The 14,227-nt window shown below is 36.9% G+C and overlaps 1 protein-coding gene across 2 annotated transcripts in view; it reads right to left on the bottom strand.

Annotated features, from left to right (window-relative positions):
* Positions 1-4,127: 4,127 nt before the first annotated feature.
* The window catches only part of pla2g12a (phospholipase A2, group XIIA), a 31,540-nt gene continuing 21,440 nt past the window's right edge, over positions 4,128-14,227 (bottom strand). For both annotated transcript variants that reach the window (XM_072594952.1, XM_072594953.1), the window contains exons 4-5: positions 8,855-9,020; positions 4,128-5,266 (exon numbers count right to left, since the gene is read on the bottom strand). In XM_072594952.1, the coding sequence (XP_072451053.1) occupies positions 5,148-5,266; positions 8,855-9,020 (285 nt within the window). In that variant the 3' untranslated portion in view covers positions 4,128-5,147. The remainder of the gene's footprint in view (positions 5,267-8,854; positions 9,021-14,227) is intronic.

The following is a 14,227-nucleotide window of genomic DNA, read 5'->3' as shown; positions in this document are numbered from 1 at the left end:
TCACAAAGTATGAAGTGAAAAAAAAAATCATACAACACTAGGTTACAGTCTAACAAATTTATTTGGAAGTATCAGCTTTCAGAGCACTGCTCCTTTATCAGGTAGCTAGTGGGGCAGGATTATAGGATGCAGAATTTATAGAAAAATATCAAATTATGTGATTTAGTGAACAAATGTAAATTACTGTTAAGTCCTCGAACACAACATCTTCACCTTTGACAACCAGTTTTTCATCCAGACACATGGAAACCAAATTTTAACCCCAATACGCCAACATTTTCATGCATAAGTTCAAACAAGACTTCTGTGCTGTACAGGACCTCCAACCAACACTATACACCAGTTGTATTGATGACATTTTCTTCCTCTGGACCCATGGCAATTGGTCACTGAAACAACTACAAAGTAATATTAACAGGTTTTGCCACACCATCAGACTTACCATGGACTACTCTTTAGAATGAGTCTCATTCTTAGTGGCACACATCTTCATCAAGGACGAGCACTTCAGTACCTCACACTACTGCAAGCCCACGGATAACCTCACAATGCTGCACTCCTCGAGCTTCCACCCTAAACATATTAAAATAACCATCCCCTATAGAAAAGCCAGATGCTGGATCTGTTCAGATGAGGAGGAATGTGACTGACACATGAAGGTGTTTAAGTATGCCCTCATAAGAACAGGATACAATGCTCAACTCATCGATTGCCAGTTCTTACGTGCCACAGCGAGAAATTGGAATGACCTCCTCAGGAGGCAGACATAGGATACGACCGATAGGGTACCCTTCATTGTCCAGTACTTCCTGAGAGCAGAGAAAGTACGCCATGTTCTTCGCAGCCTGCAAGACATTAACTGTGAGGATAAGCATCTTGCCAACACTTTCCCAATGCTTCCACTTCTCACCTTTAAACAACTGCCAAACTGCCCAGCCTTCAGGACAACATCGACCATAATACCATACAACCCTGTCATGGTAAAATGTGTCAGTGTTGAAACGGATACTACTATTAAGCGTGGGGACACCACCCACCATGTACACAGCAGGAACTCATGTGACTTGGCCACATTGTCCATCTCACATGCTGCAGGCAAGGATGCCCCAAGGCATGGTTGGTGAGACCAAGCAGACACTACAACAATAGATAAATGAACATCGCGCAACAATCGCCAGACAAGGATGTTCCCTCCCAGTTAGGAAACACTCCATTCGGCCTCAGATCTTCAGGTGACCATCCTCCAAGGCAGACTTCGGAATATACAACAAAAAAAGAGTCACCAAGCAGAGGCAGATAGCCAGGTTGAGTACCCAGGAGGATGGGCTCAACCAGGATCTTGGATTCATGTCACACTACAGGTGACCTCACTACACTATACACTCTCACAGTCACACGATCACACATCCTCTCACAGGCATATACTCCACCACACTCATGCACACTCTCTCCCTTGCACGTGCATACACACGCATGAACACACACATAAGTCTATGGGGTGAATTTGCATTTTCAGATTTATATTTGCAGACAGATTCTACTTTGTTCAAAAAGCATACAATCTGTAGGCAGTCAGGCCATGCGACATTTTATAAACTCCTACTTTGGAAATAGAACCTGTCTGACTCAAGGTTGGAATACCTCACACTTTAAATGCATTGTCTGAGCTGAGATGTCACTTTTTAAAACATAAAAACCTTTAAACCCGGTGTTTTGTGATTTTAACTTTGTCCATCCCAGTCCAACACCAGCACCTCCACAACAAAAGTATGAAAGCCAATTAATGGTAAGTATCCTATAATATTATTCCTGTCAGAATTGTTTCTTCTTTTAAGGTTCCCCTCCCCCACCATGTCCAAGAACTTGCAGGTGCCTAAAACTTTGGGGTTGGCGTTAATGTTAGTTTGTTCACTGTATTTCTGACTGCAAAAATCAAAAGAGTGAAAAAACTAATAGAAACACCAGCCCCTAAGATATATTTAATGTTGCACTGGAAAACAGCAGTTTAAAATGTCAAATAATCACAAAACTCATGTCAATGAAAATTTTAGAGTCAATTATAAAGCATCTAACAGCAAAGCATTTAGAAATACATATTATAACCAAACAGAGTCAGCATGGCTTCATGAAGTGGAAATCACGCCTGATATTTTTATTAGGATTCTTTGATGCGATAACAAGTAGGATAGATAAAGGAGAACCACTACAGTAATATATTTGGATTTCCAAAAGGTGTTTTAATAGGTACCATGTGCAAGGCTACTTAATATGAGCCACTAATTAATAAGGTGATGGGGCTTGTATATGACCATGGATAGAGGATTAGCTACCCAGCAGAAGACAGGGGTGGAATAAGGAAAATCCACAGGGACAGTTTTGGGACCATAATTATTTACAATATATTAAAGACTTGGATGAGGAATATGAATGCACGAGCACAAAGTTTGCGGAGGACACAAAAATAGGTGGGAAGATAAGTGGTGAGGATGAGAGAGTCTGCAGAGCGATATAGGCAGGTTGTGTTATTTTGTACAAGTTTGGCAGATGGAATAAAATGTGGCAAAATATGAAGTTGTGCATTTGGCATGAAAAAAAAGAGGAGCTGAAATTTAGTTAAATAGAGAAAGATTGCAGAAAGCCACAGCACAGAGGGACTTTGGGGTCTGCATCATTAATTACAAAAAGCTAACATACAAGTTCATCTAGTAACAAGGTAGACAAATTGAATGTTGGCCTTTACTTCGAAGGGAATGGAGTATAAAAACAGAAAAGTTTTGTTATACCACACCAAGAATACTGCGAACAGCTGGTCACTTACTTAAAGGAAAGATACACTAGCATTTGGAGACAGTCCAGAAAAGGTTCACCCATTTGATTCTGGGCATGGACAGATTTTCTTCTGTGAAGAGGGTGAGTGGGTTGGGCTTGTATTCATTGGAGTTTAGAAATATGAGGAGACAACGTATTGAAACATTAAGATTTCTAGGAGGCTTGATAGGGTGAATACTAAGAGGCTGTATTACCAAATGGGAGAATCTTGGATCAGAGGACAAAATCCCAGAGTAAGGAGTCGCCAATGCAATACAAAGATGAAGAAATTCTTCTCTCAGAGGATGGTGAATCTCTGCATTTGTTACCACAGACAGCTGCAGAGGCTGAATCATTAGGTATATCCATGGCTAAGATGATAGATTTTCAGTTATTAAGGAAATCAAGGGTTATGGGAAAAAGCATGAAAGTGGAATTAAAGATTATCATATCAGCCATGATCTCAAAGAACTGCAGAACAGATGAGCAGTCAAATGGCCTACTTCTGGTACTATGTCTTATAGCAAAAGTAAAACGGCACATTTCTAAGACTGGCTAATTTTTAACGGAGAGTGCCATATGTAGGCCCCAGTTAAAATTAAACAGCAAAGGGGAGAGAACATATTCCTAAAGAGAAAGAAAATTAATTTGTTTGTAGTGGTTGGAGAGAAAAATGCAATTCTTTAAATGTGGTAGATTTCATAATTAACTGATGTGAGTTTGATTCCTATTCCATAGATAGGAGTTGGGACCTGTCTTTTCGCACTAACCTAAAGTGGAAAGCAATGGCAAACCATCATTTAGAAAATCTACCTCGAAAACAGCTCAGAATGAAATATCAACAGACAATAAGCCAATGTGCAGGGTACAAGTGAGTGCAATATTCTAAAGCAATAGTATTTTAATTCAAGATTAAACACTTTAAATTGGAGTTTAAAAAGATACAAGATTCATTTGTATAAAGAGAAATAAAAATGAGGATTTTGGTGTGCAATCTAGATTGACAGTCAAATTTACCAACTGTTTCATGCACTGTTTTTCCACTGAAAATTTATGCCTTACCTGTTCAAAAGTTATTGATATTCCATGTCTCTTTTCAAGCAACGAAGGAAATCTCCCAGCATCCTGGTCAAAATTCATTCTTATTCATTAAAACTGACTAATTAGCGATATATCCCACTGCTGTTTGTGGCAATACATTGTTTGTACAAGTGGCTCACATATTTCCCTACATTTGCATACTTTCAAAGTGATTCAATGGTTGTGAAGTATTCTGCGATGTTTGAAGATTGTAAAAGATGTCAAGTAAATTTAAACTCTTTAATACAAATTCTTTATTACCAAAAACAAAATTTGAACATCCCAAATTATCAAAAGGGAAGCAAAAATCACAAGTTGCTATCAAGGGACAGAAAACAATCAAAACTATTAGCAAGATAGTCTAACCTTGGACCAAATATTCAAACATATGAAAGGAAACACTAGCCGAACTTAAGATCTAATTTTTCTCACTTCTGATTTCCAGCAATATGCTCACAATCATTCACTCAATTATCTGGGTTGCTAACCATTTCACAATTCATTATTTCACATTGCATGTCACAGCTAGTTAGAACATTAATTTTCAAATGCATGGGATTCCAACCAACAGAAAATGCTGAAAATACTCAGCAGATCTGGCAGTTCCTGTGGAGAGAAAATCAAAGTTAATGCTGAATAAGGTTCTTCTTGGAATAACATTCAACTTAAAATCTTAACTCTGTTTTTCTCTACTTGAATTATATAAGACATTTGGTTCAGATTCAGTTAATCTTGATTTAAGATCATTTGAAATTTTTGAAAACCATCCACAACTATTGAATTTTTGCAACTTAAAGCTTTGAGTATCACAGCCCAATATAATTTCCAATGAGGTGTCATGGAGAAATCTGCCACAAAGTAGTGCATGAACATGGTCAGTTGATTCATTTGTCTTCTTTGTTTAGCATGGGGTAAGACCAAGAGAGCAAAAAGTGTTTCTTTTTAACAAGGTCCACATAAAAAGAGGTGGAATTCAGTGCATGAGCATATTGCCTTTAAAACCATGCCCTAGTATGCTGCACTTTAAAACACCATGCCAGACAACATATAATAATTCACATCTTGAGTGACATTAACTTAGATACATAAAATAGAAAGAACATCGAACATTGGATGAAAATCTTCCAAACAACAGAATTTGTTGGACAATTTTAAACATTTTTTTCATTAGTCTGTAATTAAGTGTCCTGAGAAAAGTTGAATTTTTCAGCTCCAAGGGAAAGGCACATCTTATTGAGAAAAAAATATCAATCTTTACATCAAAGGTCGACTTTTTCCTCATATGCACACTTGCACGTGGCACGTTGACTATCCAGATAGGGTTTGCATCCCAAATGCATAACTGCATTGAAAAGCAACTCTACAGCATTGTCACAGGCTACAAAAAGATAGAAAAAATAGATTAGGTTTCTTCTTTCGAGTAACACTATACAAAACCATTTGCAACCGAAAATAAGTAGGAAAAAAAAAAGTAGATTTTGCATTTCTACAGTATGATCACGGCTTTAAATAATCATACCTAGTTGCAGCTAAAATTTCTCATTTGGTTTTCTCTTTGGAAGATTAACATGAATTAAATAAGATTTTGTATTCAAAAGGGCAGCTCTTAACACAACTTTCTAAATTATGGCTCAGTAATGTAATGGGATATAAAATATTGTAATGATATGCAGAATTTTCTTCATTCTTGTACAAAATGTGAACCTTGATTACATTGGCCTCCCAACCCTAGCTGCCCTTGAACCAATTGATCATTTCAGAGGACAATTAAGAGTCAACATATTGTTGGCTGAAGTTGCATGCAGGCCAGACTGGGTAAGGGTGGTAGATTTACTTTCCTAAAGGACATTAATGAATCAGATAGGTTGTTATGGGTAGCCTCTTTATTTCAAATTTTATCTGGAAAACAAATTTCACAGTCTGGTGGGATTCAAATCCATGGTCCCAAACCGGAGCATTAGAATGGATCTCTGGCCAGTGACATTACTGCTACATTACCATCTCCACTAACAAAAACAGTACTCTGCTTTTTTAAAAAAAACTTTGAAATGACTGCCTTCTTATCTACTGCAAGACCTTGGGCAAAACGTCTATATTGTTTTTGGCATAAACTTAACACCAGAGAAAATATATCGAATTAGTATGTTTTTCCTTATTGATCACAGCATTGGGTCTAGGAGTTGGGAGGCCATGTTGCAGCTGTACGGTATATCGGTTGGGCAACTTTTGAAATATTGTGTGCAATTCTGGCCTCCCTCCTATAGGAAGAATGTTGTGAAACTTGAAAGAGTTCAGAAAAGATTTACAAGATATTGCCAGCGTTGGAGAGTTTGAGCTATAGTGAGAGGCTGTATAGGCTGGGGCTATTTTCCTTGGAGCATTAGAGGCTGAGGGATGACCTTAGAGGTTTATAAAATCATGAGGGGCAAGGATAGAGTAAATAGACAAAGTCATTTCACTGGGCGGGGGGAATCCAGAACTAGTGGGCCTACGTTTAGGGTGAGAAGGGGAAGATTTTAAAGGGACCTAAGGGATAACATTTTGATACAAAGGGTGGTGAATGTATGGAGTGAGCTGCCAGAGGAAGTGGTGGAGGCTGGTACAATTATAACATTTAAAAGGCATCTGGATGAGTATATGAATGTGACGGGTTTAGAGGGATATGGGCCAAGTGCTGGCAAATGAGACGAGATTAATTTAGGATATCTGGTCGGCAGATTGGACCAAAGGGTCTGTTTCCATGCTATACAGCTCTATAACTCTATGAACGAATTCATTCAATAACAAAGACAACAATTCTTGGAACCTGCCCTGTCCCTCAAAAGACTGGGTTTTGTCATAGCCTTGCCCCTATTTTAAAGATGAGCCTGCCCCAATAAAATTAAATTCTGTGTCCTCTGCCATTGATATTTGATAGAACTAAGATTCAGAATTCATAGACTTTGGTAAACCTTACTTAGGCAAACCTTTGTGTGAGATCTTTTAAGCTTCTTCACCCCAGCCCTGCTATAAATACTTTTACACATTACTTTAAATCCATTGTAAATTATGTTCCCATTGCATCCTCAAAATAATGTAAAATGCATGATCCGAAAAAATTGAATGCATAAAGATCATCGTCACTGTCATCCTGCAATGAAGTACGTGAACAAAAATGACAGAAGACAGATCAACCTGCTCTTCAGTGTTCCTCCCTCCAGTCTAAAACCCAATAGTCAGACTTAGATTAGGAACACAGTAAGTGGAATGACACAACAAACCACAAATCCTCTCTTCCACTCCAAAGGGAATTTTATGTCTAGTAAGCTATATCTTTGAAACTCTAAACAAAATGTACATGCTTCAGCAATATATTATGTCCTCTTACACCATAGTGAAAAAAATAAACAAAAAGGAATGAGTTAAGTTTTTCTTTAATGGAATTATTTGGGAACTTATTTATTCATTTTCTCAACTTTTCCTTTGATTGATAGCATCACCTTTCTGATTTACTGTATTATGTTAGCTCAAATGTTGTTGCATAATTACATCAATTACTTTGAGCATAGGACTATTTTATCTAAAGTTAAATCCTTAAACTATTGGACAAAAAAGTATTTTTAATTGCAGTAAGCTCTCAAGCCAAATTCTTTACTTCATACTGAAACATTTGCAGCATAGGTATAGGACAAAAGTTCAGTGAAAGTCAACAATATCAGCCTTGATTTGGTGGTAGTCCATTTCTCTAGAATGTGGTTCCATTCCCATGTAAGTGATCTGACTTACATTGCCATTTCAACACCATACTGACACATTGCAAAGGTGTTTTTCCAAAGGGATGTTAAAACTGGGACCCTGTCTGCTCTTGCAAATTGATATTTACTTTTTTAAAAAATCATAACTTGAAGATCAAATATACTCTTCTCACGTCCCAACCACATTTACTCTTCAAATAACATCACCAACAGATTAGCTGGTAATTTATCTCATTACTGTCTGTGGAACCTTGCTGGGAGCTAATAGGCTGCCAGGTTTGATTATAATGAAAAGAAAAGCAACACTTAGAGAAAACATTATAAGTGTGGATTAGTTTGGGATGTCTTGGAAGATGCGAAAGATTCTATAAATGCAATATCATTCTTTATTGCTTTATAATGAACTGAATACCATGCCAAGAAATTCAGTTATATTATCTTTTCATTTTCAAAGCAAGTACATTACATTCAATTAATTCACAAAGGGGGCTTCAATTTTGTGTTTTCAAAGCAAATCAGTTTGAGAAGTGAGATTTCATTTAGGGAATCACTTGCCCACTGTGAACATTGGCAGAAGGACTGCTTACTCCGTGAAGTATGTTCTATTTTGTGCTGCAAGCCATCATATTGGATGCTTTGGAGGCATTAGCCTCCAAATAAACCTGCTGTTGTATGATTTTTAACTTTGTCCATCCCAATCCAACACTGGCACCTCCAAATCTTGGTTGGGCAAGACATTGTATAATTACTAACCAGTAATATGGTCCGATCACACCCTGAATATTGCATCTAGCTTTGTTTTGTAAGAAACAAACACTAGCATCAATGCAGAGAAAAGCCACAAAGATCAGGGGGCAGGGAGGGCACAAGTTCAGATTATAAATGTCATTTTGGACAATCATATGGAACTTCTTCACTCAAACACTGCTCAGTGTGCAATGTGTTTGCCAGATAAAATAGCAAGAAAATAAACCTGAAGTCACATTGGACATCAATCTTCACACTGATACAGAAATATAAAGTTCGGTATAGTATGGAATATTTCCTAGTTCAAGTGCAGAAGTTTCTAGTATTGGATAGAGGGGAATGCCAGATACAATCCATTGTTTCATTAAATTGGAGTTGATATAATACATATCACAAATATTTGCAGCTTCTTGTGGCTATTTCTTAGAAAGCATTAACTTTCCATCTGCAAGCAGTGAACATCAAATAAATTTATCTGCACCTACCTTGTACAGTTGAATCCATTCCTAATGTTTTCTGTACATTTCTGCAGATTGTGGACAGACAATACTGAAACACTTCATCACAGTCCTGTTTAGCATTTCCACAAGTATCATAACAACGATCATGCTGATTGCAACACTTCGTCATAGAAGGGATTCCCACATCTAGCTATTTACAAAGATATATGTAAATATGTATGACAGGTGGTCGCAATATCTCAATAAAATCTGCAGTCAACATTGATCAGCACTGAAGTTAAGAGTATTGGCCTTCATTATGTTCAATAAATTGGGTAACTGTTACTCATTGGTTCATTTCTCAGGACATAGACCCAATCGATCAGAGTCACCTGCCTGATTTAAAAATTAAACATGGCCTTGCAGTTAACTGTCAATCATCATTAATTGCTGCATTCTCCATGTAATTCCTTGACCAGACCCAACTTTCCAACTAATCAGGATGTGCACTCGCAGTCTAAATTTGTACTTATCTTGAATTGTTCAAACAAGCACAAGCTGAAGACATTCTACCGAATGCCTTTTCTCAGCAAGACTCTCAATATTAAGTTACGATCATACTCCAAAAGCTAATCATTGACTGTATCCAATAGCTATGACCATCAGAAGTGCTGCACAGCTGCTATAAAACGATAGCAAAAACAAATACAGATTTAGCTTTCGACTTATTTAACCAGTGTGGTTGTTAGACTCTCACTTCTCAAATTCTGCTCTAGCTTCAAGCCCAACTTACTCAGTTCTTGTGCCCCTAGCATGAACAGAGTGTCCACACTGCTGGAAAACTGAGCTAGAGCACTTTATGTGAGCACAAATTTGTGTTGAAAGCCAAAGCAAGGCACTCTGGGTTGGAACAAAAAGCCGAGCTTCTGGATCTGTCCCAGAGGGGAGGGAAATGCCAATGCTGCCCACAGTATAAATCCAACTGGACAGCATAGACGACAAAGACAGACCTCTTGGTATTTCTGAAATTTGTATTGGATCCATGGAGCCAAAAGCTTACAGAAAGAGACTGTAATAATCAGATGTTAACATCTACCACTCAGGTTGCTGAATATGCAGCATGAAACAATTAGCAGAATTTTTAACATCCAGAATCTACTTTCCTTGCATCTGACGTGGATGGTACATCCAATTGATTCTCGGGATGAGGAATAGAAGCATGATCACAACAACTCAATCTGAATACCAAATGACAATGAGTGCATGGGCCGTGCAGGGGAGAGGAGGAGCTGGATATGGCTATTTTCTATTCTTCTCTTCTTACCTCAATCTCTTTTTCCGTGGACACCAACAATCATTCAGCATGGTGTTCAAGAAACTTTGATATGCAAACCTTGCTACAACTATTCAACTTGTGAGGCATGAAAGCTAACTGATTCAGAATTCTATTGTCCTCATTTTCAAGCAGAAGTTACTAAACAGTGCTTGGAAACTCGAATTGAATATTCCGAATTCTATCCTGACAGTGATGAAAACAAAGTGACTTGGATATTCAGTGATCCGAGATCATTTTGGAGAATTTAAATTAAAAGGACTACCGTAAAGAGAATGTTTTTTTTTAAAAGAAATGCAACAAATGGATCCTCAACTAGGGCAGCATGGTGGCTCTGTGGTGAGCACTGCTGCCTCACAGCACCAGGGACCCAGGTTCAATACCAGCCTCGGTCGATGTCTGTGTGGAGTTTGCATATTCTCCCCATGTCTGAGTGGGTTTCCTCCGGGTGTTCCGGTTTCCTCCCACAGTCCAAAGATGTGCAGGTCAGGTGAATTGACCATACTAAATTGCCCATTTGCATTAGTCAGAGGGAAATGGGTCTGGGTGGGTTACTCGTTAGAGGGTCGGTGTGGACTTGTTGGGCCGAAGGGCCTGTTTCTACACTGTAGGGTAACTAATCTAATCTAACTGAAAGTTACACCAAATAGACAATTCATAAATGAAATCAGAACCAATATCCTAGTGTTATTATTTAAACAAGAAAAAAAGCAATGAGGACACGAAGACAACCTCAAAAGCCAGCCAATTAGGAAGGGGCTGTATTCAATAGATGATAGTTTACAAGTGACTCATAAAATTCCAGTGGGAGGTCACTTGGATATTAGGAAAACACAAACTAAAATATTAGAACATTTTTATCGGCAAGGATTAAATCAAGTTGTGGTCAGGTTTTATCAGACATGTCCTACATGTTGTGTAGTGGGGAAACACCATTGATTAAAACCTGTGCTTTTAATTCTGATACCAGCTTTCAAATAACTGTTTAGTGGGGTCTAAATCAGAATAGATTTTATAGGATCCTTACCTAGAACTAGGAATGACAGTCAGTATCTTTTAACAACTATAGCTTTTGGAGAAAAATACAGCAAAATAGTAGTAGGAAAGTAGATTTTTGTTTCCGCAAGTTATAGATTGCCCAAATAAGTACAATCAAACGCAGATTCAACCAAATTTTATGTCACAAATACTTGATGTCATCACTAGCTTGGGAATAAAACAATTTATGCCTTCAGCTCATTTTGCACAATCTCAAAGTCTCAAAGAACATGGAAAAGATGGCATTAAACTTATAAAGAGCATTGGAGCTTATAGTCAGCAATGTCCTAACGACAAGGATAAAGGGAATTCCTGTGTTATTATCTGCCATTAGGGATGTTCCTAATTAACTCTCAGTATTTAGTTCTTTTGATAAGGACATGAGGTGAGATTATCCCTTAAACTGAGTAAACAGAAATTTAAAAACCAAATTTCTGAGAACCTTCAAGCCCATGTTTCAAGTTTCAGAAAGAAACAAAACAAGCATGTGGGGTAGCCAAAAAGCATAGAAGAAATGTTCAACAACAATAAAAACTAGAACAGAAGAAAAGGCCAAAGCTAGATAGTTTGTTGTTAGAGACAAAATATTAGTTATGTTAGTGGTCTCTCGGAAGCCATTAAAAGCAAGGTTCACTGGTCCTCATCAAATCAGAAAAAAAACTCAATGATGTGAATTATATCATGAGTAGCAGACCTAAGAAAAAAAAATTAGCAAAAAATATGTTAATGTCATACCAGGATAGACAGTGTAGAGAGGAGTAAAGTGTATTTAGAATAGTGAACGAAATAGGTAAATGAAAATAAAATATCACAATTGTAGAATGAATCAGAAATTAAAAATTCAAAAATTGACACACATCAATTTGATAAAATGGAAAGTACCTAAAGAGGTTATATGGAATTTGATACTATCTTCCAGAAAACAATTGAAATGACTAGAAAACCTATTATGTCTCATAAAAAGATTTGTGCAACTAGACCAGGAGAAAATATATATTAACATAAAACAACATCTGTACTGACTCATTCCAAAGAAGTTAGCTGAAATGAGGAAAGAGATTAAGTTCCAGATAGATAATGACACTATTGGCCTGAGTGATAGTCGCTGGAGCTCACCTACATGATGGTGCTGAAACTGGGATGGATCACAAAAATTCTGCATTACCATCATAATTATAAAGTTGGACTTGCATTGATTCAAATTTGACTTGTTAAAAGGATATTGACAATTTCCTTGCACTGACAGGGCCAAAGAAATATCAACTTTTTAACAATAGGTGGACTTTGTCAACAAGTCTAGCCATTTAGAATGAAAAATGCACCAGTTGTTTTTCAACAATTAACTGAAAGAAATTTTTACATTGACCTGGTTATGTTCAGCTAAACTGGGAAGAACAACTGTATCAATTGAATGACCTTTTGAACTGTTAAAAAGAGCAAAATTGGTCATAAATCTGGCTAAAAGTGTACTTGCCAAAGCAAAACTGACTTACTTGGGCCATACTGTGGTATAAGGACAAGTAGTACTAGAAATGTTAAAATTTGCATTATCTTGAATATTCTCTATGGCAAAACACAAAATTCTGAGATACATTGACAGGAGTTAATTTTGTTGGCAGTTCATTCTGAATTTCAGCACTATTAGTGGCCTCTTTAACAACTTTATTGAAGAACAGGAAGAAATTTTAATGGACAAGGGAATGTTCAACAGTAAAGAAAGAACGTTGCACCGACTACAAAAATTTGAAGTTTACATATCCAAGAAATCTGAAAAGATTTTCTTTATATGGACTACAACCTTTTAGATTGTTTGGAGACATTGCACACCAAAAACATTAAGACTCCTTTCTTGATATTGTAGCTATACAATGAAAAAAATCATTTATTTGTCTGGCAAGGACAATATAGCAAACGCTTTGTCAAGAATAAAGATTAATGAAACCAACACCATGATCAAAATGCACTAGTGTAGGATATGATTGCATGAAAAAATGTACATGTAAAGTTAATAAAATGCTATTGATATGCCATAGAAATCATGCAAAGAACTTATTGACGAAAAGTGAAAATGTCTCTGAAGGATATATTTTCAGATTTTCTTTTGTGGAGGTGTGATGGATGATGTATTGCATGTTATAATTTTTGGGATTTTGATTTCAGAATAGAAACAGATGAATATAAACCAGCTCAAAGACTTTTTTTTCTGTTGAAAAGGTGAGAAGTACCTGGGAGAACGCCTACAGCGTTAATGGAGAAAATGGTTAGCTTATTGGCTTTGTGACATATAGAGTAAACACATTAAGACAACTAGTTTAGTTTTGACTTCAAAATAGAAGGTTCAAGGCTTTTATTCAGATGCCAGAAGTCCAGAATACAGAAAAGCTTCTCCTTATAGGTGAATCAACTCATTTCAGGGAACCAATCACCTCAGCAGAAGTGGTTTCTGGACTGTGGAGCTTTCAAGCTGGAAGAATCTGAATAGAAATCCTTAGGTTGTTAAAAGTGAGGAAGTTTGGCCCATCAGAACCACAAAATATCCAGGTCATCAGACTTGGAAATAAACTGTAAAATTGTCATTGCAGTTCAAGAAAAACAAACATGAAAATCAATTAATTAAATATTTAAACAGCTGATAGAGGAGTGAGTCTCTTAAACACATGGTCTTGGAAAGCAGGTTGAAATGTTTTGATTTTTGGGTTGAGATTGGTCTTCTACATAAAATCTTTGTTTCTTTGTGTAATCAACTTTTGGTCTACTGCTAAAGAACATTAGTAGCATTTGTGTCAATTTATTTCAGTGACTAAAAACCATATTAACCAACCACAAAAATTAAGTGTATGATCTATCAAGCCAGTATTCATGTTGGGATCTGACTTGTCCATTTTCCCATCAGCTAGGATCTTAACACAACATACAAATATACTCAGTCTACTGACTTTGCTGATGTGCAACAATGTCAACATGAAATAACCAATAAAACAACCTGTTCAGCAAATTTATATTTTTGCTAAGTGAAACCATTGAAGCATTTCATTCATTACTGAAAT

Source organism: Chiloscyllium punctatum, chromosome 25 (genome assembly GCF_047496795.1).
Source record: "Chiloscyllium punctatum isolate Juve2018m chromosome 25, sChiPun1.3, whole genome shotgun sequence".
In the NCBI taxonomy this organism is placed as follows: Eukaryota; Metazoa; Chordata; class Chondrichthyes; order Orectolobiformes; family Hemiscylliidae; genus Chiloscyllium; species Chiloscyllium punctatum.
Note: the sequence above shows the minus strand (reverse complement) of the source record. Positions and strands in the feature narration are given on the sequence as shown.